Source organism: Rhinopithecus roxellana, chromosome 2, assembly GCF_007565055.1.
Source record: "Rhinopithecus roxellana isolate Shanxi Qingling chromosome 2, ASM756505v1, whole genome shotgun sequence".
Taxonomy (NCBI): Eukaryota; Metazoa; Chordata; class Mammalia; order Primates; family Cercopithecidae; genus Rhinopithecus; species Rhinopithecus roxellana.
The window spans coordinates 58855825-58880182 of NC_044550.1; the positions used below are offsets into that span (position 1 = coordinate 58855825).

The following is a 24358-nucleotide window of genomic DNA, read 5'->3' on the forward strand; positions in this document are numbered from 1 at the left end:
TCCATTTGTATTTAAGAGTGAGGTTCTATAACACTTGATTGGAGTCTTTGTGTGATTGATGGGTTTGGTAACCTTTGTAGGATGATCTGGCAGTAATCTAGGTTTTTCTTTTGGTGACCCCAAAAGGCAGTGCTGGAAGGATTTTTTCCTTCCTTCCTTCCTTCCTCCCTTCCTCCCTTCCTTCCTTCTTTCTCTCTCTCCTTTCTCTCTCTGTCTTTCTTTCTTTCTCTCTTTCCTTCTTTCTTTCTCTCTCTCTCTCTCTTTCTTTCTTTTTCTTTCTTTTCTTTCTCTCTCTCTCTTTTTCTTTTTGTTTGGAGGTGAGGTCTCACTCCGTCACCCAGGCTGGAGTGCAGTGGCACAATCATAGCTCATTGCAACCTCAACCTCAACCTGGGCTCATGTGATCCTCCTGCCTCTGCCTCCCTGTAGGTGGGACTACAGAGGCTTATGCCACCATGCCCAGATGTATTTTTCTTTAATGGGACCATTTAGTTTCTTCTAAGACTAAGAAGCCTCCTAAGAATATTTTGTTTGGGGTAGATAAAAGTGACTTCCACATTCTAGGAGCATGAAATGGAACAGAAACTGGAACGCCTACCATTCAGTATACAGACTTCACTTTAATCTCCAGCTTTCAGTTTGGTATGCTTCCACCTCCCAGGGGTCTGTCTGGAGACCTCAGATTAAATTTCTCCTCTTGAGTACAGGCTGTTAATTTTTCAGCATTTTACTTAACCACAGGGCTGGCAGGGTGTGTGTGGTAAAATTAGCCATATAGTGATCTCAAGAGTATGAACCCTACAGCCAGAATGTTTGAGTTTAAATCCTGGCTCTGCTAGTTACTAGTTGCATGACCTTGGTCAAGTTCCCTAAGCCCTGCAGTTGGTGACTCCACATTAAGGTGAATAGCACAATGTCCAGAGAGGTAAAAAACACATTTGGACTTTATTTCTTTTCATCACAGTCTATCGGTTTTATACTGTAAGAATGCTTTCTTTGACAACACATAACCAAACCAATGAAAGCACAAAGGAATACAATTGCACACATGATCTTTCCGCGGGTATGGTGTTTCCCACTGAAGTAATTCATTGTTCACGGAATTTGGCAATAAGAAAAGGAAAAAAAAAAGTCTCTAAACAAATAACCCATTGAAAAACATACCATGATTTGAGGATGATGCAATGGCAAATTGCAACATGGAAAGAAGTCCTGAATGAAAATTTTAAGTTACAAAAGGATCAAAAACTGTCCAACAAAATGGCAAAGAAACAATGTTTATTTTGAAGTCTTACTCAGTTTTCATGTTTGACTTTACTCCCGCAGTCTTACCAAGTTATTTATTTTCAGTTTACCACCATACTTAGAAAGAGCATGGGATCTTTCTCAGCTCTTGAATTCCCTTTGCCCCTGGGACAAATATAAAACTATGGGGGTGCAATGAATCCTACACCCTCCACAGTAACTGGAAGGAGAAAAGCAATTGCCTGGAGAAAAGTGCAGGAGAAAAGAGCTGCAGACTTAGGTCAAACCTTCACAAACAGCGCCTAACTTAAAGGACACAGGCATGGGGTTCTGTCTCCCAGTGGTCTAGGCTTCCGGGGGTTGTTGAAAGTGATCCTGAATCCCACTGCCCAGAATTTCTCTTCTGCAGACTTTCTGACTTGGAAGCACATGAAATGGTAAAACACGTAAGTTTTAGATAACATGAAATATAAAAACACGTACTTTCCGAGGCTCATTTGCCAGTTTTTTTGCCATTAATTAATTCTTGGTTTATCTATGATTTTTAAAAATAGAGAAAATGTAGCCAGCTACTTATAAGTAACCATTTTAAATAGGAAAAATTTGCAAAGGTGTGTGTGCAAGGATTTTTTTTTCTTTTTTGCATTTGTTTATATTCATTTACTCACATTAGGGAATTGGTTAAATACGTTGTGCTACATTCATAAAATAGCATGCTATGCAACCACACACACACACAAATGAGTATATAGAACTAAGTATTTCTATAAGGAAAGTTATGCATGATATATTCTTGGTAAGAAGGCAAAATGAATAATAAATTACATAAATTGTTTTGTTTTCATAAGTACTGTTTTGATAATATGTTTTCCTAGGAAACCATCTGGCATGATGCTAAATTGTTAAGTAATGATTTCTCTGTGGTAGGATGTTATATAAATTTTTGCAAAGAGCATTTATCGCTTTGGAACTAGAAAAAAAGGTGACCAAAGACAGGCAGTGACCAAAGGCAGGCACTGGGAACCACAGAGTTAGATGAAAATGATCTTAATAACATACATATTAGATAATCATGATTGCCTGGGATTAACACTGTAGAAATAACTCAAAACATTTTTTGGAAATAACTCAAAACGTTTTTTCATTTTCTCAAATAAAACCAGTTGGGTGGGGAGGGAAGGGAGTGTCAAAAAAGTTTTTCTGAAAAAAAAAGAAAATCAAAGAAAATCGTTTGAGTAGGCTTAAAGATATAAAATAATGTTTCTTAAATTAGAAAGTATATTTGTATATAGTAGTTGGTTTAATTGCATTTTTAGAAGTTCTTAAAGGCTGGGTGTGGTGGCACATACCTGTAATCCCAGCACTTTGGGAGGGACTACTTGAGCTCAGGAGTTCAAGACCAGTCTGAGCAACATAGCAAGACCCTGTATCTACTAATCAATCAATCAATCAATCAATCAATAGCTGGGCATGGTGGCACATGCCTGTAGTCCCAGATACTCAGGAGGCTGAAGTGGGAGGATCAGTTGAGCTTGAGAGGCCGAGGCTACAGTGAGCTATTGTACCACTGCACTCCCACCTGGACGACAGAGTGAGACTTACCTCGAAAAAAAAATAGTCTTTAAAATACATTCTCAAAGGGTTGATTCTTCTCTGCTCTAACCTAGCACTTATTCAAAATTCTTTAAGAGCTTCATTTGATTTAAAAAATCCCTCCACAGTGGAGGCATCTTGTTCTCTTCAAGAACTTGATACATATTGAAAAGAGGAGAGGCTGTTACTCATGACACACTTGGGGCCAATACTTCAGGCAGAGTCTTCACTGTGACTGACCTGCCTCAGAAAATGTAGACTCCCACACCACGCTTTAATGTACATATTTAACCTATCCTGTTTGCTTTATTTAACAATTCCCTACACTTGTTATCTGGGAGACAGTAGGCTTAGTTATCAGATTATTCCAAGATAAACTGTGTACTATGCTCTGCATATTACAATCTACCTTAGTGTGTGACTTTTGATTTAATTTCACTTGCCTATTTGAGGTATCATTTTTTGACCTATCATTTTTCTGGTTACAAAATTATCAAGTTTTGTAAATGTATACAACTGTATGTGTGTGCATATTGTATATATGAGTGTATATGTATTTATATGATGTTTTACTAAAAAATGAAAAAATATTAAGCCATAGAATTTGTAAAGATTTTAATGTTGATGAAAGCTCTCTGTGATTCCTCACTCTAACATTAACAAAAGAACCAACTTTGTGAAATATTTCTCCAGCCTTGCACATAGTCTATAATTGGAATGTATTTGAATTTTCAAGATTTCCAAATGTCTACATGTGGCATCTTTTCATGCCTAAATATGGGACATGTAACCATGTTCATTTTCCTCTATAGCACAGCACTCTGTGTGAGTGAGGCACGTGTCTCTCCACAATGGCTGTCTACACAATCAGGCACATTCTAACTTCATCTGCATCCAAAAAACAGATGTGCGCTTGTGTGGCCATCCATAGATGTATTAATGGCGCCTGCAGCTGGGATGTGGATGGTACATTTCAATCCACTGCATAGCAAAATACGTGCTGAAGTGAATGGCCTGATTGTTGAGGATAACAGTGTTAGCCTTTTAACTGAAGAAGAAGGAGAAGGAGGAGGACGAGGGGGAAAAGGGAGGTGGAGGAGAAGGAAAATGAAGAGTAAGAGACAAGACAAGGTTTAATCAACCTCAGTTATAAAATAACTTTCATTCTGATTGTAACAAATAAGTTAATCTACACTGATAAATTAGTCACCATCTCTATCACCACTTTTTAGTGAATATGAATATGTTCATTAGAATATGTTTTTAAACTAATCAATATAATTGTCTGGTATCCCTTGAACACTAGGAATGGCGTTTAATTGGACCCCAGCCTGGTGAGCTTCAGGCCGATGGTGCAGGGCAGCATGGCCATAAGAGGGGTAGTGTTGGAGATGGTGGCAGGGAGCAGATTAGTTGCAAAGCATCTGCTGCATGGTTGCTTTTTAAAAAAATCCTGCAGTTCTGCCACAGCAACCCCCAAACACAGGCTGGTTAGTACCACACAACTGCTTTTTGAATGCTGAGCACATTCACCCACATGCTAAATTGTAGGCGAGCTCTGGAGCTTTTAATCCTCTTGGGAAATTTGGTGGGGATGAGGGTGAGCCTGGGAAACCTACTCAGAGGCCTGTATGTGATGTCCAGATTGACCCCTATGCCAGGGAGCTCAGCCAGGGGGTAAAAACAGCTGTCCCTTCACTCACCAAGCCCTTCACCCTGTTGAGGGCTATGCCAGCCCTGAGAAAGGAACACCTTTTTCTAATCATGCAAAGGGCTACTGGTGGGCTGCCCAACTAGATATAATATTAGCTATAACCACTGACACCTGATCAGTAAACTTGGCAGGCACCAGGCTAAGACTATTATTATCTTACTTTACACTCATAACTACCATTAGCTGCTTTTTATAAATGAGGAAATGGAGATCTAGAAAAAGTAAGTGGCTTTCCCAAGATAGGCTTCACAGTCCCGCCTTCCCTTTTTTAGTAAGGATGGGTTGTCAGCCTTAGGACCCAGGCTGTGGGACAGCAGGTCCCAAGAGTTTGTTGAATCAGCATATCCAGCATCTGGGGAGGGTCAGCATTTTCCATGCCCAGGTGGCCAAAAGTAAACTACTGTGGATACTTATCCTGTACATATTTGATATTTGATCATGTCTGATGTAGCTCTGCATCCCTCATAATCCTACCAGCACACTTTAACACAGCAAAGTTTCTTTTCTTTTTTTTTTTTTAATTTTTTTTTTTTATTATACTTTAAGTTCTAGGGTACATGTGCATAACGTGCAGGTTTGTTACATATGTATACTTGTGCCATGTTGGTGTGCTGCACCCATCAACTCGTCAGCACCCATCAATTCATCATTTGTATCAGGTATAACTCCCAATGCAATCCCTCCCCCCTCCCCCCTCCCCATGATAGGCCCCGGTGTGTGATGTTCCCCTTCCCGAGTCCAAGTGATCTCATTGTTCAGTTCCCACCTATGAGTGAGAACATGCGGTGTTTGGTTTTCTCTTCTTGTGATAGTTTGCTAAGAATGATGGTTTCCAGCTGCATCCATGTCCCTACAAAGGACGCAAACTCATCCTTTTTTATGGCTGCATAGTATTCCATGGGGTATATGTGCCACATTTTCTTAATCCAGTCTGTCACAGATGGACATTTGGGTTGATTCCAAGTCTTTGCTATTGTGAATAGTGCCGCAATAAACATACGTGTGCATGTGTCTTTATAGCAGCATGATTTATAATCCTTTGGGTATATACCCAGTAGTGGGATGGCTGGGTCATATGGTACATCTAGTTCTAGATCCTTGAGGAATTGCCATACTGTTTTCCATAATGGTTGAACTCATTTACAATCCCACCAACAGTGTAAAAGTGTTCCTATTTCTCTACATCCTCTCCAACACCTGTTGTTTCCTGACTTTTTAATGATTGCCATTCTAACTGGTGTGAGATGGTATCTCATTGTGGTTTTGATTTGCATTTCTCTGATGGCGAGTGATGATGAGCATTTTTTCATGTGTCTGTTGGCTGTATGAATGTCTTCTTTTGAGAAATGTCTGTTCATATCCTTTGCCCACTTTTTGATGGGGTTGTTTGTTTTTTTCTTGTATATTTGTTTGAGTTCTTTGTAGATTCTGGATATTAGCCCTTTGTCAGATGAGTAGATTGCAAAAATTTTCTCCCATTCTGTAGGTTGCCTGTTCACTCTGTTGGTAGTTTCTTTTGCTGTGCAGAAGCTCTTTAGTTTAATTAGATCCCATTTGTCAATTTTGGCTTTTGCTGCCGTTGCTTTTGGTATTTTAGACATGAAGTCCTTGCCCGTGCCTATGTCCTGAATGGTATTACCTAGGTTTTCTTCTAGGGTTTTTATGGTATTAGGTCTAACATTTAAGTCTCTAATCCATCTTGAATTAATCTTCGTATAAGGAGTAAGGAAAGGATCCAGTTTCAGCTTTCTACTTATGGCTAGCCAATTTTCCCAGCACCATTTATTAAATAGGGAATCCTTTCCCCATTTCTTGTTTCTCTCAGGTTTGTCAAAGATCAGATGGCTGTAGATGTGTGGTATTATTTCTGAGGACTCTGTTCTGTTCCATTGGTCTATATCTCTGTTTTGGTACCAGTACCATGCTGTTTTGGTTACTGTAGCCTTGTATTATAGTTTGAAGTCAGGTAGCGTGACGCCTCCAGCTTTGTCCTTTTGACTTAGGATTGTCTTGGCAATGCGGGCTCTTTTTTGGTTCCATATGAACTTTAAAGCAGTTTTTTCCAATTCTGTGAAGAAACTCATTGGTAGCTTGATGGGGATGGCATTGAATCTATAAATAACCTTGGGCAGTATGGCCATTTTCACGATATTGATTCTTCCTATCCATGAGCATGGTATATTCTTCCATTTCTTTGTGTCCTCTTTTATTTCACTGAGCAGTGGTTTGTAGTTCTCCTTGAAGAGATCCTTTACATCCCTTGTAAGTTGGATTCCTAGGTATTTTATTCTCTTTGAAGCAATTGTGAATGGAAGTTCATTCCTGATTTGGCTCTCTGTTTGTCTGTTACTGGTGTATAAGAATACTTGTGATTTTTGCACATTAATTTTGTATCCTGAGACTTTGCTGAAGTTGCTTATCAGCTTAAGGAGATTCTGGGCTGAGACAATGGGGTTTTCTAAATATACAATCATGTCATCTGCAAACAGGGACAATTTGACTTCTTCTTTTCCTAACTGAATACCCTTGATTTCTTTCTCTTGCCTGATTGCCCTAGCCAGAACTTCCAACACTATGTTGAATAGGAGTGGTGAGAGAGGGCATCCCTGTCTTGTGCCAGTTTTGAAAGGGAATTTTTCCAGTTTTTGCCCATTGAGTATGATATTAGCTGTGGGTTTGTCATAAATAGCTCTTATTATTTTGAGGTACGTTCCATCAATACCGAATTTATTGAGCGTTTTTAGCATGAAGGGCTGTTGAATTTTGTCAAAAGCCTTTTCTGCATCTATTGAGATAATCATGTGGTTCTTGTCTTTGGTTCTGTTTATATGCTGGACTACGTTTATTGATTTGTGAATGTTGAACCAGCCTTGCATCCCAGGGATGAAGCCCACTTGATCATGGTGGATAAGCTTTTTGATGTGCTGCTGAATCCGATTTGCCAGTATTTTATTGAGGATTTTTGCATCGATGTTCATCAGGGATATTGGCCTAAAATTCTCTTTTTTTGTTGTGTCTCTGCCAGGCTTTGGTATCAGGATGATGTTGGCCTCATAAAATGAGTTAGGGAGGATTCCCTCTTTTTCTATTGATTGAAATAGTTTCAGAAGGAATGGTACCAGCTCCTCCTTGTACCTCTGGTAGAATTCAGCTGTGAATCCATCTGGTCCTGGACTTTTTTTGGTGGGTAGGCTATCAATTATTGCCTCAATTTCAGAGCCTGCTATTGTCTATTCAGGGATTCAACTTCTTCCTGGTTTAGTCTTGGAAGAGTGTAAGTGTCCAGGAAATTATCCATTTCTTCTAGATTTTCTAGTTGATTTGCGTAGAGGTGTTTATAGTATTCTCTGATGGTAGTTTGTATTTCTGTGGGGTCAGTGGTGATATCCCCTTTATCATTTTTTATTGCATCTATTTGATTCCTCTCTCTTTTCTTCTTTATTAGTCTTGCTAGCGGTCTGTCAATTTTGTTGATCTTTTCAAAAAACCAACTCCTGGATTCATTGATTTTTTGGAGGGTTTTTTGTGTCTCTATCTCCTTCAGTTCTGCTCTGATTTTAGTTATTTCTTGCCTTCTGCTTGCTTTTGAATGTGTTTGCTCTTGCCTCTCTAGTTCTTTTAATTGTGATGTTAGAGTGTCAATTTTAGATCTTTCCTGCTTTCTCTTGTGGGCATTTAGTGCTATAAATTTCCCTCTACACACTGCTTTAAATGTGTCCCAGAGATTCTGGTATGTTGTATCTTTGCTCTCATTGGTTTCAAAGAACATCTTTATTTCTGCCTTCATTTCGTTGTGTACCCAGTAGTCATCCAGGAGCAGGTTGTTCAGTTTCCATGTAGTTGAGCGGTTTTGATTGAGTTTCTTAGTCCTGAGTTCTAGTTTGATTGCACTGTGGTCTGAGAGACAGTTTGTTATAATTTCTGTTCTTTTACATTTGCTAAGGAGTGCTTTACTTCCAATTATGTGGTCAATTTTGGAATAAGTGCGATGTGGTGCTGAGAAGAATGTATATTCTGTTGATTTGGGGTGGAGAGTTCTATAGATGTCTATCAGGTCCGCTTGGTGCAGAGATGAGTTCAATTCCTGGATATCCTTGTTAACTTTCTGTCTCCTTGATCTGTCTAATGTTGACAGTGGAGTATTGAAGTCTCCCATTATTATTGTATGGGAGTCTAAGTCTCTTTGTAAGTCTCTAAGGACTTGCTTTATGAATCTGGGTGCTCCTGTATTGGGTGCATATATATTTAGGATAGTTAGCTCTTCCTGTTGAATTGATCCCTTTACCATTATGTAATGGCCTTCTTTGTCTCTTTTGATCTTTGATGGTTTAAAGTCTGTTTTATCAGAGACTAGGATTGCAACCCCTGCTTTTTTTTGTTCTCCATTTGCTTGGTAGATCTTCCTCCATCCCTTTATTTTGAGCCTATGTATGTCTCTGCATGTGAGATGGGTCTCCTGAATACAGCAGACTGATGGGTCTTGACTCTTTATCCAGTTTGCCAGTCTGTGTCTTTTAATTGGAGCATTTAGTCCATTTACATTTAAGGTTAATATTTTTATGTGTGAACTTGATCCTGCCATTATGATATAAACTGGTTATTTTGCTCATTAGTTGATGCAGTTTCTTCCTAGCCACGATGGTCTTTACATTTTGGTATGTTTTTGCAATGGCTGGTACCGGTTGTTCCTTTCCATGTTTAGGGCTTCCTTCAGGGTCTCTTGTAAGGCAGGCCTGGTAGTGACAAAATCTCTAAGCATTTGCTTATCTGTAAAGGATTTTATTTCTCCTTCACTTATGAAACTTAGTTTGGCTGGATATGAAATTCTGGGTTTAAAATTCTTTTCTTTAAGAATGTTGAATATTGGCCCCCACTCTCTTCTGGCTTGTAGTGTTTCTGCCGAGAGATCTGCTGTTAGTCTGATGGGCTTCCCTTTGTGGGTAACCCGACCTTTCTCTCTGGCTGCCCTTAAGATTCTTTCCTTCATTTCAACTTTGGTGAATCTGACAATTACGTGTCTTGGAGTTGCTCTTCTTGAGGAGTATCTCTGTGGCGTTCTCTGTATTTCCTGAATTTGAATGTTGGCCTGCCCTACTAGGTTGGGGAAGTTCTCCTGGATGATATCCTGAAGAGTGTTTTCCAACTTGGTTCCATTTTCCCCCTCACTTTCAGGCACCACAATCAGATGTAGATTTGGTCTTTTTACATAATCCCATACTTCTTGCAGGCTTTGTTCATTTCTTTTTCTTCTTTTTTCTTTTGGTTTCTCTTCTCGCTTCGTTTCATTCATTTGATCCTCAATCGCTGATACTCTTTCTTCCAGTTGATCGAGTCGGTTACTGAAGCTTGTGCATTTGTCACGTATTTCTCATGTCATGGTTTTCATCTCTGTCATTTCATTTATGACCTTCTCTGCATTAATTAGTCTAGCTGTCAATTCTTCCACTCTTTTTTCAAGATTTTTAGTTTCTTTGCGCTGGGTACGTAATTCCTCCTTTAGCTCTGAGAAGTTTGATGGACTGAAGCCTTCTTCTCTCATCTCATCAAGGTCATTCTCTGACCAGCTTCGATCCGTTGCTGGCGATGGGCTGCGCTCCTTTGCAGGGGGAGATGCGCTCTTATTTTTTGAATTTCCAGCTTTTCTGCCCTGCTTTTTCCCCATCTTTGTGGTTTTATCTGCCTCTGGTCTTTGATGATGGTGACATACTGATGGGGTTTTGGTATAGGTGTCCTTCCTGTTTGATAGTTTTCCTTCTAACAGTCAGGACCCTCAGCTATAGGTCTGTTGGAGATTGCTTGAGGTCGACTCCAGACCCTGTTTTCCTGGGTATCAGCAGCAGAGGTTGCAGAAGATAGAACATTGCTGAACAGCGAGTGTAACTGTCTGATTCTTACTTTGGAAGCTTCCTCTCAGGGGTGTACTCCACCCTGTGAGGTATGGGGTGTCAGACTGCCCCTAGTGGGGGATGTCTCCCAGTTAGGCTACTCAGGGGTCAGGGACCCACTTGAGCAGGCAGTCTGTCCCTTCTCAGATCTCAACCTCGGTGTTGGGAGATCCACTGCTCTCTTCAAAGCTGTCAGACAAAGTCGTTTGCATCTGCAGAGGTTCCTGCTGCTTTTGTTGTTGTTGTTGTTAACTGTGCCCTGTCCCCAGAGGTGGAGTCTACAGAGACAGGCAGGTTTCCTTGAGCTGCTGTGAGCTCCACCCAGTTGGAGCTTCCCAGTGGCTTTGTTTACCTACTTAAGTCTCAGCAATGGTGGGCGCCCCTCCCCCAGCCTCACTGCTGCCTTGCGGTTAGATCGCAGACTGAGCACAGCAAAGTTTCAATCAGTAAGAATTGAGGCTGGGTGCGGTGACTCACGCCTGTAATCCCAGCAATCTGGGAGGCTGAGGCAGGCGGAGGTTGGGAGTTCCAGACCAGCCTGACCAACATGGTGAAACCCTGTCTCCAGTAAAAATACAAAAATTAGCCAGGCGTGGTGGTGGGCACCTGTAATCTCAGCTACTTGGGAGGCTGAGGCAGGAGAATCTCTTGAACCCAGGAGGCAGAGTTTGCAGTGAGCTGAGGGAGGTGGTGGCTTTAGAGGGGGTAGTTCGAGAAGGAGTGAAGCGGTAACATTTTGAGACCTCAGTAATGAAGATCTGGAGAGCAGTGTTCCAGGCAGAAGGAACAACAAGGCTTCAAGACAGAGATAGCAAAGAGCTCGGTGACTTAGAGCCAGAGAAACAAGCACAGTGCATGAATGTGGGAGGGAGAGGGGTTGCTTGGGGCCACATCTCCAGGGGCTTGGGAAAAGAATGGATTTTAACCTGTGAAAATGATTGATGTCATGTTATCACCCCTGATTTAACCAGGTTTCAAACATTTCCTTACCAGCTAAAGGCAAGGGGATGTGGCTGGAGTGCAAAGTGACACTCTTCGGCCTGGGTTTAGGTGTCTCTAATCGCCCTCACCTGCAGTTATGCCATCGCACACTCAAGGCTTAGCGGTTGAGGAGGGAGTGCTGGAAGGGCCCAGAAGGCAGAGCACTGGTGTCTGCACTATCAGATTCAATGCCCAGAAAGGCCAGGCATGGAGTGGCTCACGCCTGTAATCCCAACGCTTTGGGGTCTGGAGATTGCCTGAGGCCAAGAGTTTGAGACCAGCCTGGCCAACATGGTGAGCCCCTATCTCTATTTAAATTTTCTTAAATTAAAAATAGACCAGACACAGTGGCTCACACCTGTAATCCCAGCACTTTGGGAGGCCGAGAGGGGTGCATTCACACCTGTAATCCCAGCACTTTGGGAGGCTGAGGGAGTGGATTATGAGGTCAGGGGTTTGAGACCAGCCTGGCAACATGGTAAAACCCCATCTCTACTAAAAATACAATTAGCTGGATGTATTGGCACGTGCCTGTAGTCCCAGCTACTTGGGAAGCTGAGGCAAGGAGAATCGCTTGAACCCAGGAGGCGGAGGTTGCAGTGAGCCCAGATCGTGCCATTGCACTCCAGCCTGGGCGACGAGAGCAAAACTCCATCTCAAAGTAATAATAATAATAATAATAATAATAATAATAATAATGCCAGGCACGGTGGCTCATATCTGTAATCCCTGCACTTTGGGAGGCCAAGGCGGGTGGATCCCCAAGGTCAGGAGTTTGAGACCAGCCTGACCAACATGGAGAAACACCATCGCTGCTAAAAATACAAAAATCAGCTAGGCATGGTGGCACACGCCTGTGGTCCCAGCTACTCAGGAGGCTGAGGCAGAAGAATTGCTTGAACCTGGGAGGCAGAGGTTGCAGAGCCAAGATTGTGCCACTGCAGTCTATCCTGGGTGACAAAGTGAGACTGTGTCTCAAAATATAATAATAATAATAAATACATTAAAAAAAAGGAAATGCAAGCACCACATTCTCAAGTAGTAGTTTGTGTTTAATAGTTTTAATTGTGTGATAAGGTATAGTGTGGGGAGTATGGTTCTCAAGGTGGCTACAGAAGGGACAGAAGCAGAATCCCCAGGTCCCCGGGTGGGAGTAGCCCTCGTGGGTGCCTGAAGTGCCCGATGGCAGAGCACCACCCAGCAGCAAAGGTCTGAGGTCTAGCATCCAAGAGCTGTCATCCTAAGGACAGCACCATTTTCAGTGGAAACCCTTGCATTGCCTGTGGGTTTTATTTCTCCTTCTCCTTCCACTTCTGGTGATTCTAAGTCAGTGGCCCTGCAGTTGGAAGATGTGGCCGTGCCATTGACTTGGAAACACCAGAAGCGTAAGAATGGGGGCCCTCCCTGAAAGTGTGGTCGATGCATTCCATTTGCCAGGAAAGCCAGACCTTTCCATCCCTTCCCTCTTTCTTTCCTCTCCTGGGATCAGATCCAGGAATCAGTCCTGAGACTCAGGGTGAACAGAGAGAGAAGGACATAAGCACCTCCCAGACCTCCCAGTACCTGCTGTTAGTGTGAAGGCTTCTCTGGCTCCTGGTCAGGCCCCCTTCCCCCACCGGATGTGCAAAGGAGCAGGGCCTTCTTGCCCACAGATCAGACAGGCTGCCCCTTCCCAGGGTTGCGGCCAGCCTGCCAGCACCAGGATTCCTCCAGAACAGTTTCCTGAGAGCAGGGTGGTGATTTCAGCAGCAATATACTCACCAATTATTTATCTCACTGAATTTCATTAGTTTAAAAAATTAAGCTTCTCTTTATTATAAAGGCAGGTAATTGACTACTGCCTGAAGAATAAGCTCGGTGACGCTAGACAGCTCTGCAGTATATGAATAAAAGGCCATTAGAATGCCTAGTTCTTGCCATAAGCACAGGTGAGGGAAAATAAACTCTCAAGGATGAGTAAATCGTATCTCCTCAGCCACCTTTATCAAATACATGGCACGATAGTGATTGCCACTGTATGTGAACAGAACACAAGTAACCGTTTAATGCCGCTTCCATTCGGGAGGCTTAGATGATCCAAGTTCCCACCTCTTGGTCAACTGGTGCAGTTTTTCCGGCGTATTGATTTCCTTGAGCAGTTATCGGAAGTGACGTGCACAGCCGGATATTCCCTATCCTTGAGCAATGCAAGAACTCTAACACGGCCGTGACGGTGGCCTTCACCGTGACTGGACTCTCTGAACAGGACTGGGAGACAGCGGGAGGAGGGGGTACATGGCAGATCTAGGAAAACACACTCAGGAAGCTTCCATGGACAGGGCCTGGGTGGAGTTGAATAGCAGGAGAAGGGCAGATGGTGAATTTTGAAGAGTAAGGAGGTCAAAGTGGCAATAGGCTACATATGCAAACAACATGATGTCTTTTTAATTTGGAGTTTTCTCCTCTTTCTTTTTACAAAATACTCCCTTAAAAAGTGAAGTCTGAGACATGACAATTAAGTGTGTGATCCTGATTGGATCCTGGACTGGAAAGGACATTATTGGGATAATTGGTGAAGTTGGAATATGAACTATAGATTAGGTATCAGTGCTGTATTGTGAAAATTCCTGAATTTGATAACTGGTTATGTGGGAACTCTTAGGAAATACACATTAAAGTATTTCAGAGTAAAGGGGCAGCTGGGTGCTCTGGTATGCACCTGTAGTCCCATCTACTTAGGAGGCTGAGGCGAGAGGATCAGTGGGGCCCAGGAGTTTGAGGCTGTAGTGCACCCTGATCGTGCCTGTGAATAGCCATTGCACTCCAACCTGGGCAGCATAGTGAGACTCCACCTCTAAAAAAAAACATTTTTTTAAGAGTAAAGGGCATGCACTTCACTCTAGGATGGTTAAAATTTTTATATGTGTGTGTGTGAAGAGAAAGATATTAAGAATATAAAGCAGGGGCCGGGCGCGGTGGCTCAAGCCTGTAATCCCAGCACTTTGGGAGGCCGAGTCGGGCGGATCACGAGGTCAGGAGATCAAGACCATCCTGGCTAACACAGTGAAACCCCGTCTCTACTAAAAATACAAAAAATTAGCCAGGCGAGGTGGCGGGCGCCTGTAGTCCCAGCTACTCAGGAGGCTGAGGCAGGAGAATGGTGTAAACCCGGGAGGCGGAGCTTGCAGTGAGCTGAGATCCGGCCACTGCACTCCAGTCTGGGTGACAGAGTGAGACTCTGCCTCAAGAAAAAAAAAAAAAAAAAAAGAATATAAAGCAGGGCCAGGCACAGTCACTTACACCTATAATTTTAGCACTTTGGGAGACGGAGGCAGGTAGATTACTTGAGCCCCAGAGTTTGAGACCAGCCTGAGAGACATAGTGCGACCTCATGTCTACAAAAAATAAAAAATTAGCCAAGTGCAGGGGCGTGCACTTGTAATCCCAGCTACTAGGGAGGCTGAGGTGGGAGGATTGTTTGAGTCTAAAATGTTGAGGCTGTAGGGAGCTCTAGTTAAACTACTGCACTCCAGACTGGGAGACAGAATGAGATCCTGTCTCAAAAAAAAAAAAAAAAAAAAAAAAGGAATGATAAAGCAAATGTGGCAAAATGTTAACAACTGGTAAATCTAAGTCAAGAGTATACCAGAGTTATCTGCATTATTCTTGCAATTTCTTTATAGGTTTAAAATTATTTCCCAATAAGAAAAATTTCATGTGCTACTTATTATTTATTTTTATTTATTTTATTTTTGTGACAGAGTCTCACTCTGTTGCTCAGTCTGGAGTTCAGAGGCACAATTTCGGTTCACCACAACCTCCACCTCCCAGTTTCAAGCGATTCTCAAGTCTCAGCCTCCCAAGCAGCAGGGACCACAGGTGTGTGCCACCACACCCAGCTAATTTTTGAATTTTTAGTGGAGACAGGGTTTCGCCATGTTGGCCAGGCTGGTCTCTAATTCCTGACCTCAGGAGATCCACCTGCCTCAGCTTCTCAGATTGCTGGGATTACAGGTGTGAGCCACCGCACCTAGCCTACGTGCTATTTATTGTATTAGTTAAGAGTTAATTCAGCTGTGACAGAAAAGCCATGAAAATAGCTTAATCAAGAGTGAGGTTTACTTCTCTTCAAGTAAAAGGAATCTTCCAGAGATGAGCATATTTCATAAAGTTGCCAGGTCTCAGCCGCATCTCTTGTTTTGGAGAATCCCCAGCAACTGGCTTCTGCCTCAGGAGCTAGCATGGCTAAGTACCAGCCATTTCCCACAGTCCAGCCGGCAGGAGGAAAAGGCTTGAAGAAAATGGGGCTTGAAGAAAATCCTGCTGGCTCTTGTCATAAGACGAGGTTCCCTGAAAGTTGTCACTCAGTATTTTCATGTACACCCCATTGGCAAAAATATAGTCTCATGACCACAGATAGCACAGGAACCAGGAAATGAAGTCTTTTTTCTGGGTATGCCTAAGCCCACTTAAAAAACAGGAGTCCAGCTGGGCGCAGTGGCTCATGCCTGTAATCCTAGCACTTTGGGAGGCCAAGGCTAGTGGATCGGGAGTTTGAGACCAGCCTGGCCAACATGGTGAAACCCCGTCTCTAATAAAAATACACTAATTAGCCAGGCATGGTGGCACACGCCTGTAATCCCAGCTACTTGGGAGGCTGAGGCAGGAGAATCACTTGAACCCAGAAGGCAGAGATTGCAGTGAGCTGAGATTGTGCCACTGCACACCAGCCTGGGCGACAGAGCAAGACCCCCTCTCAAAAAAAAAAAAAAAAAAAAAAAAAAAAAAAAAAAATCAGTAGTCCTAGAAAATAAAAGAAAGGGAGAATGGATGGTGTCAGCTTCCTTCCTTCCTTCTCTTCCTTCCTTCCTATCTTCCTTCCTTCCTTCCTTCCCTCCCTCCCTCCCTTCTTTCTTTCCTTCCTTCCTTCCTTCCTTCCTTTCTCTACTTTCTTTCTCTTTCTCTCTTTCTTTCCTATCTTCCTTGATGGAGTCTTGCTGTCACCCAGGCTGGAGTGCAGTGGGGTGGTCTTGTCTCTTTGCAAACTCCACCTCCAGGACTCCAGTGATCCTTCCACCTCAGCCTCACCAGTAGGTGGGACTACAGGTGCACACTACCATGCTTGGCTAATTTTTGTATTTTTTGTAGAGATGGGATTTTACCAGTTTGCCCAGACCACTCCCAAACTCCCAGGCTCAAGCAATCTGCACAACTCGGTCTCCCAAAGTGCAGGGATTACGGCTGTGAGCCACCACACCTGGCCATGATTAGCAGTTTCTACCAAATCAAGTCCCCTTCAGAAGACAGTTTGCCTCCTGGCAGCTTCCATAAAATCTGGGACTCAAGAGCCCCACTGAGAGTTCAGGCTGGCTTTGTCTTGTGATGCAGCTCAGTTAACACAGGGGGTGATATGCAGGCTGCAGGTTCCATAACCCCCGCTGTCTCAAGCATGCACCCCCAGCACCCCAACCCCACGCTGCCAAACTCTGTGGACTGTAGGAGACTCACTTGTTGATGACCAGTTACTATACTTGAAGATTAATCCCTCACGTGGCTTTTGTCTAAGAAAACAGGGCCGGGCGCGGTGGCTCAAGCCTGTAATCCCAGCACTTTGGGAGGCCGAGACGGGCGGATCACGAGGTCAGGAGATCGAGACCATCCTGGCTAACACGGTGAAACCTCGTCTCTACTAAAAATACAAAAAAATTGCCGGGCGAGGTGGCGGGCGCCTGTAGTCCCAGCTACTCCGGAGGCTGAGGCAGGAGAATGGCATAAACACGGGAGGCGGAGCTTGCAGTGAGCTGAGATCCGGCCACTGCACTCCAGCCCAGGCGACAGAGCAAGACTCCGTCTCAAAAAAAAAAAAAAAAAAAAAAAAGAAAACAAACCATTAAAAAACAACAACAAAATAAAATTTAAAAACCGGCCAGGCGTGGTGTGGCTCAGGTGGGCAGATCACGAGGTCAAGAGATGGAGACCATCCTGGCCAACATGATGAAACCCCGTCTCTACTAAAAATACAAAAATTTGCTGGGCGTGGTGGCACATGCCTATAATCTCAGCTACTTGGGAGGCTGAGGCAGGAAAAGGCAGGGGCTGCAGTGAGCTGAGATCGCGCCACTGCCCTCCAGCCTGGCGAGAGAGCAAGACTCCATCTCAACACCCCACCCCGCCCCCCGCAAAAAACAAAAAAACAAAACTGAAGACAATACCTTGAGTCAGAATAAAGGCCCTAGTGCCTTCTGGCTGCCTCCTGTACTTATAGTGAAACAGAAGCAACATTTATTTTGCAGTTGAGAGAGGGTAAAAATGCCTATTTTGTTGAAAAGCTTACTTTGCTATCTAATAAACAGTGTTTCTGGTTCCTTGAGATGTTGACTTTAAGGAGGGGATAATACAGTATGAGTCCTGGTCAAAAAAATTTGAGACTCATGCATCCTATAGCCTTCTCTTAGAGATTCACAATGCACATTAATACTTTAAAGGCACTGAGAGGTCCTACTATTCCTGCAACTTTTCTGTAAGTTTAAAATTATTTCCCAATAAGAAAAATTGTATGTGTTATTTATTGTATTAGTTAAGACTTAATGCAACTGTCACAGAAAACACATGACAGTAGCTTAATCAAGAGTAAAATTTACTTCACTTCAAGTAAAAGGAATCTGCCAGAAGTTTCCTAAAGTTGTCAGGTCTCAAGCTCCAACACTGGGAGGCCAAGGCAGGAGGATTGCTTGAGCTCAGGAGTTTGAGACCAGCCTGGGCAACACAGTGAGACCTCATCTCTACGAAAAATTTTAAAATTAGCCCTTACCTGTGGTCCTAGCTACTTGGGAGACTGAGGAGGGTGAAGGTCAAAGCTGCAGTAAGCCATGATCTCACCACTACACTCCAGCCATTAATTAATATTTGATTAATATCAATTAAATGTTAACATTAATTTATTAATAGCAATTTTAATATTAATAAATTAATTTTATTTTTAAAATAAATATTTAAGGAATGTTAAGTACTTATTTAACAATAAAATTAATTTATTACTATTAATACTTAAAATAAATTTATGTTAAAATAAATAAATGTTAATTAAATAATTATTTGATAAATTATTTTATTGATATTAAAATTAATATTTAATGTTAAATATTATTATTTTATTATTAATAAAATAAAAGCTCTGAGAAGTCCTGCAAAAAGATGTTTATGTAATTCACAGCCTCCCAGACTTATTTCCCCAACTTTTTTCCTCTGTTGTCACCTACCTGCTTCACTCTTGCATAGCCTCCCTTGGAAAATGCTGTACCAAGACATGCTTTTGGATCTCGAAGCCCGCACTGCACAGACTTTAGCTTTATTCTGGAGCAGGGATTCTGGGTTCTGGGTATTTCACAGAACAGGGCACTTAAGTCACTGTTTAAGCATAATGACAAGATTTTTTTCACGTGGCTGAATGTCAAAGCTAACGGAAGCTGCACTCTAAAGGGGGGAAGGTGTATTGACACCTGAGAGTTTTTTAAGGGGTGTTTAGAAAATCAGCACCTTATTTGTGGGAAGGCTACACTACAGTCACTGTGTGTATATGACCCTCGGGCCATCGTGGCCCTCCTGAGGCTCACAACAGGAGCCTCTCTGCAGATATCCAGCCGCTGTGTCAAGGATGCCCCTCCAGATGGAGGACGATCTTTAATGGTGAGATTTTTATTGCTAAATCTATACAGTTAACTGGCCAAGCATTGGAGGCCTGGAGTTTTCGTCTAAACCATGTCAAATTCTCAGAATTCGGTACTCAAGTGAGTTTTATGTAAGCTGGTGAGAAGATGAGAACAGATATTTTCACTTTCCATGTGCAACCTGCAGTGAATGAAATGTATTTGCTTTCTCTTGGGAGAGTCAAGTGGTAACACTGCACCCTGGCCTCTGACGCTAACTAAACGGGCAGAATGATTTGTCTTCAAGAAGTCAACAGCCCCATTAACTCTACTCATTTTGGGTACATTTTTCATTATTTTGCCGTATAGTAATGTCAGACTCTCTTTTGTGACACTCATGGCACATTTCACATGCTGTCTCGTTAATTTTTACAATACTCCTAGGATAAAGGTGTTTGTATTTTTGCTAGGAAGAACAAGGCTCTCGACAGCCTGGGGTCATGCAGCTAATTGGGACCTGTCAGAGACAAAGCCTTGAGCCCCCTGGTCCTGAGTCTTAGCTGTCAGGGCACACAGCCTGTGAAACACATGTTTTCCCGGTTGCCATCTTACCTACAAATGTTTTTGCTTGCTTGTTTGTTTTTCGAGACGGAGTCTTGCTGTGAAATCTTGGCTCACTGCAACCTCCACCTCCCAGGTTCAAGTGATCCCCCTGCCTCAGCCTCCGGAGTAGCTGAGATCACAGGCGTGTGCCACCACGCCCAGCTAATTTTTGTACTTTTGGTAGAGCGGATGTTTCACCATGTTGGCCAGGCTGGTCTCTTACTCCTGAGCTCAAGGGATCTGCCTGCCTCAGCCTCCCAAAGTGCTGGGATTACAGGCCTGAGCCACAGTGCCTGGCCACCTAGAAATATTTTTAAGAGTCCCTTGGGAAAAGTACTAACACTCCTCTGCCAACTCCTGTGGGCATCCCACAGAGCACTCCATCCACCCGTCCATTCATACCATAAATATCTATTAAGTGCCTGCTTGTGCTAGGCATTGTCCTGAGTGCTGGGGAAGCCTCTGCCCTCAAAGAGATTGCCTATACACTTGTCCCAAGTGTCACAAAGAGCCCCAGCAGGGGTTGGTGAGCCCGCCTTGCACATAGAAAAGGGAGAAGGGCTGAGGAGCGGGACCTCAGGGTGGGTGAGTGTTTGTAATTCCAATAATAATGCTAAAAAGAGCGAACGCTCACAGGATGAGCTGGCACAGTTCTAAGTACGAACTTATGTATTCTCCTAATGCCTCTTTGATGTGGATACCATTACTGAATCCATCTTTTCAGATGACGAAATTGAGTCCCATAGCAGTTCCATGACTTGCCCAGATCTCACGGAACAGGTGGGATTCAGCGCAGACATTTCCCATTAACCACTGTGCTCTCCTGCTCTCTAGAAAGCCTTTAAAAGGCAAGCAGGGGACGAAGACAGTTCTGGAGGCCCTGTCGGCCCTGGTCATAGTTTCAGGAAAGGAGAATGGTTCCAATAAACAAGGCAGCGACCATGTGATGGCCAGGTCCTGTGTCAGGCTGAGTCACCATTTGAGCAGAATGAAGGCTCACTGGCCCTCCTTTCTCCAGGTGACAGGCCAGGGAGACACACAGAGACCTTCTAGGCCATGAGAGGCTCATGACCACATATGCTGCCACCTCCCAGGCTGAAGACAGCTCTGGCGTTCAACCTTCCCTCATGCACCAGGGATGAGATATATGCATGGGGCATAGGGCTAGACACGCTTAGAGCACGGGAGGTGGGAGGTGGCAGCAATGAGTCTCCAGGGCCCTTCTTGTCTCATGTGGACTCATCCCAGCAGCCTTGTACACCTGGGCTGGAGGTGGGCAGGTGGAGGGCGTCCTCTCTACTCAGGACTGTTGGTTGACCGTTCCCTGCCTTGCCACTTTCTTGGCCCAGCTCATGTCTCCCCAGATGACTCAGGAGGGGGCCGCGTGCCGGGGCAGGTGCCTCATAGGAGTCAGAAGACAGAGGTTCCTACCCTGAGGGCCTGGCAGTGGAGCACTTTGCTTTTAGAAATGGGTGTGTTCCGCCTGGCTAATTTTTGTATTTTTAGAATAGACAGAACTTCACCGTGTTGGCTAGACTGGTCTGGAATTCCTGACCTCAGACCTGAACTAGTTATTTCCTACTTGCCTCCTGGGATGGCTAGTAAAATAAACACTAAAGCTTTGCAGTCCCCCAAAAGACCACGAAGTCCTGGGAGTAATTCAAAGGTTCCCGAAATTGAGGTCACTGTGGAAGGCCCTAATAACAACAATCCTCAAACCTCAGCTGTTCGAACCCCTACCCAGACTAATGGTTCTAATGTTCCCTTCAAGCCACGAGGGAGAGAGTTTTCCTTTGAGGCCTGGAATGCCAAGATCACGGACCTAAAACAGAAAGTTGAAAATCTCTTCAATGAGAAGTGCGGGGAAGCTCTTGGCCTTAAACAAGCCGTGAAGGTGCCGTTCGCATTATTTGAGTCTTTCCCGGAAGACTTTTACGTGGAAGGCTTACCTGAGGGCGTGCCATTCCGAAGACCATCGACTTTTGGCATTCCAAGTCTGGAGAAGATACTCAGAAACAAAGCCAAAATTAAATTCATCATTAAAAAGCCCGAAATGTTTGAGACGGCGATTAAGGAGAGCACCTCCTCTAAGAGCCCTCCCAGAAAAATAAATTCATCACCCAACGTTAATACTACTGCCTCAGGTGTAGAAGACCTTAACATCATTCAGGTGACAATTCCAGATGATGATAATGAAAGACTCTCGAAAGTTGAAAAAGCTAGACAGCTAAGAGAACAAGTGAATGACCTCTTTAGTCGGAAATTTGGTGAAGCCATTGGTATGGGTTTTCCTGTGAAAGTTCCCTACAGGAAAATCACAATTAACCCTGGCTGTGTGGTGGTTGACGGCATGCCCCCGGGGGTGTCCTTCAAAGCCCCCAGCTACCTGGAAATCAGCTCCATGAGAAGGATCTTAGATTCTGCCGAGTTTATCAAATTCACGGTCATTAGACCATTTCCAGGACTTGTGATAAATAACCAGCTGGTTGATCAGAGTGAGTCAGAAGGCCCCGTGATACAAGAATCAGCTGAACCAAGCCAGTTGGAAGTTCCAGCCACAGAAGAAATAAAAGAGACTGATGGAAGCTCTCAGATCAAGCGAGAACCAGACCCCACGTGGTAGACCTCTTCCCTCCTAGGCTTAAAGTATCAGTGGTTGAGAAGAGCTTTTCGGACATGTTACTTCCCCAAGCTGTGTAATATACTTGTATGACAGAAATACCTTCTATACAAACCTTTTTTTCTACTTTTAGATAGAAATGTCTACTTTTTCAGCAGTTCTGTGAATTAAAGAGCAGAGTGACTCTGAAAAAAAAAAAAAAAGAAATGGGTGTGTTCTAGAAAAAGACGTGACTGGGTCCTAATGAACAGCTTTACTCCACCCTCAACTCTGATGCTTTCTTCATTTTTTAAGAGAAGCAGAGTGCATGAGGCTCCCCACCCATCTCAGTCTACTGAGTGCCCAAGCAGCCCATTTTACAGATAAGGAAACTGAGGCCCTCAGATAAGAAGTGGTAGAGGGAGGTGATGAAGAAGCTCTTTGGTTCAGAATCAGAACCAGAAGTGGAGCCAGAAGGGGTAAGAGCACCAAGGAGGGGCACCTCCTAAGGCCGTAGCCAGATACCATTGGATCTGCAGATGCTAGGCATTTTTTGTTATTATAGTGCTTGGAAACGGCAAGTGAAGAGACTGGGGTCCAACTAGGCTCCTTGATGTAATTGCCCACAGATGGGACCTTGGGAAAAAGTCCTGAGAGGTCTGTGGTGTCTCGGCTGAATGCCACCATGGAGTCCACCTGCACGGCTCACGCCCACTGACCCTGCTTCTCAGCTCTGTGACCTTGGGCAACATGTTGCCCGTGACTCAGTTTCCTCGTTTATAAATAGTACACACCCCATGGGATTGTTATTAGGGCTAAGTGAGCTGATTTATATAAATAAAAGCTGTGAGCAGAGTGCCTGCCCTGCAGCAGGAACCACTCAGTATTCGAACCATCAACAAGAGTTCATTTCAGTATTTAGGGTGCACACAAATATGCAATGGCTCATTTTATGATTTTATGGATTCCTCCTAAAACCTATTAGGTGTTTCAGAATAATGTAATTCTTGGGTTAAATTATTGAAAATGTTACTTAGACCCCCCCAGCCCCATCACCCGCCTTTTTGTTCCTTAGTCTCTAAAAGTGCTTCCCTACCTGGGGGCTATTGCACTTATTCCTTTCCCCTAAGATGCTCTACCCACCTTCTCAAATGCCTCTTCCCTGGGACTCTCTATCCCAATATCCCAGTTATTCCATCAGAGCCACTTTCCCAGGCCATGACCTTATTTATTGTCTAATTTCCCCTGGGAGATTGTTCACTGCTGTATCATCTAGCATAGCACGTGGAACATACTAAAGATTTGATGAATGTAAGAATGAATAAATGAATGAATGAATGAATGAATGAATAGGAAGTGTGGCCTGGTGAGGTTAGCCTCAAAGCCTGTGATCTACTGACTGACCCTGCCATAGTCCATTTCCTCCAGGGCCTCTCCTGTCCTGCCAGTGCAGAGCTGCCTGTCTCCTCTGAACACACAGCCGTCGTGGTCTGCACCACCACTGGGCAGTGATGCATGGGCTGCTTCTCCTCCTTGTACCTGCCTTGATGATTTGACAGTTGCATTATTTCACATTCCCCGTGATCAGGCCCAGTGCCCAGCTGGATGACAAATGTTCCTTGAAGGCATGTATTGTGAAGTAGAAGAAAAAGTCCTCTGCCGAGGGGTGGAGAACAGCTGCTTTAAGAGAGTGACAAGGGTTGGAGCAGCGATGTGGAGTATGTCTGAGGACCCAGCTCTGAGCACAGGTGTAGGAACCTGAGCTACACCCAAGGGATGGGGCGTGATTGTCCAGAGGGCTGTAGACAAAGGGGGAAGGGTGCTATGGGACCAGGTTCTGGAGCACGGCTGAACCTGAGAAGCAAGCAGATAATATCCCCAAGCATGGTTGTGGAGGGATGAGCAGAGGCTGAAACTCATATGAGAGGGCGGGCTGGGTTCAGGACATCAGATCAGTGCATCTGAGTTTGTACCAGTGGGTAAGAAGTTTGGCCAAAGAGGAGACCTGGAGTGCAGGGGCTTTGGCTAAGGGTAAGAAAGTGCCCAGGAGATCCACTGAAGGAAAAGCTAGACCACACTGAACAGAGATTAGGATCCCTTGTAGATGTAAGGG

At 43.8% G+C, this 24358-nt stretch overlaps 1 protein-coding gene across 1 annotated transcript; it reads left to right on the forward strand.

Annotated features, from left to right (window-relative positions):
- Nucleotides 1-12511: 12511 nt before the first annotated feature.
- LOC104677756 (general transcription factor II-I-like) lies at nucleotides 12512-22412 on the forward strand. Its single transcript, XM_030913962.1, has 6 exons — nucleotides 12512-12580; nucleotides 12746-12803; nucleotides 13557-13688; nucleotides 18923-19083; nucleotides 20481-20538; nucleotides 21182-22412. The coding sequence occupies exons 1-6, from the start codon at nucleotides 12512-12514 to the stop codon at nucleotides 22267-22269; spliced, it is 1566 nt and encodes a 521-aa protein (XP_030769822.1). The 3' UTR covers nucleotides 22270-22412.
- Nucleotides 22413-24358: the final 1946 nt, after the last annotated feature.

Excerpts from the sequence above, each read along its gene's own strand:
- LOC104677756 (XM_030913962.1), top strand. The coding sequence starts at position 12,512 with ATGGTTCTCAAGGTGGCTACAGAAGGGACAGAAGCAGAATCCCCAGGT. Across the intron at positions 13,689-18,922 it reads GGAGACAGCGGGAGGAGGGG|AAAATCAGCACCTTATTTGT; the intron begins GTACATGGCAGA and ends AGGGGTGTTTAG. Across the intron at positions 19,084-20,480 it reads ATGGAGGACGATCTTTAATG|AAAGCCTTTAAAAGGCAAGC; the intron begins GTGAGATTTTTA and ends CCTGCTCTCTAG.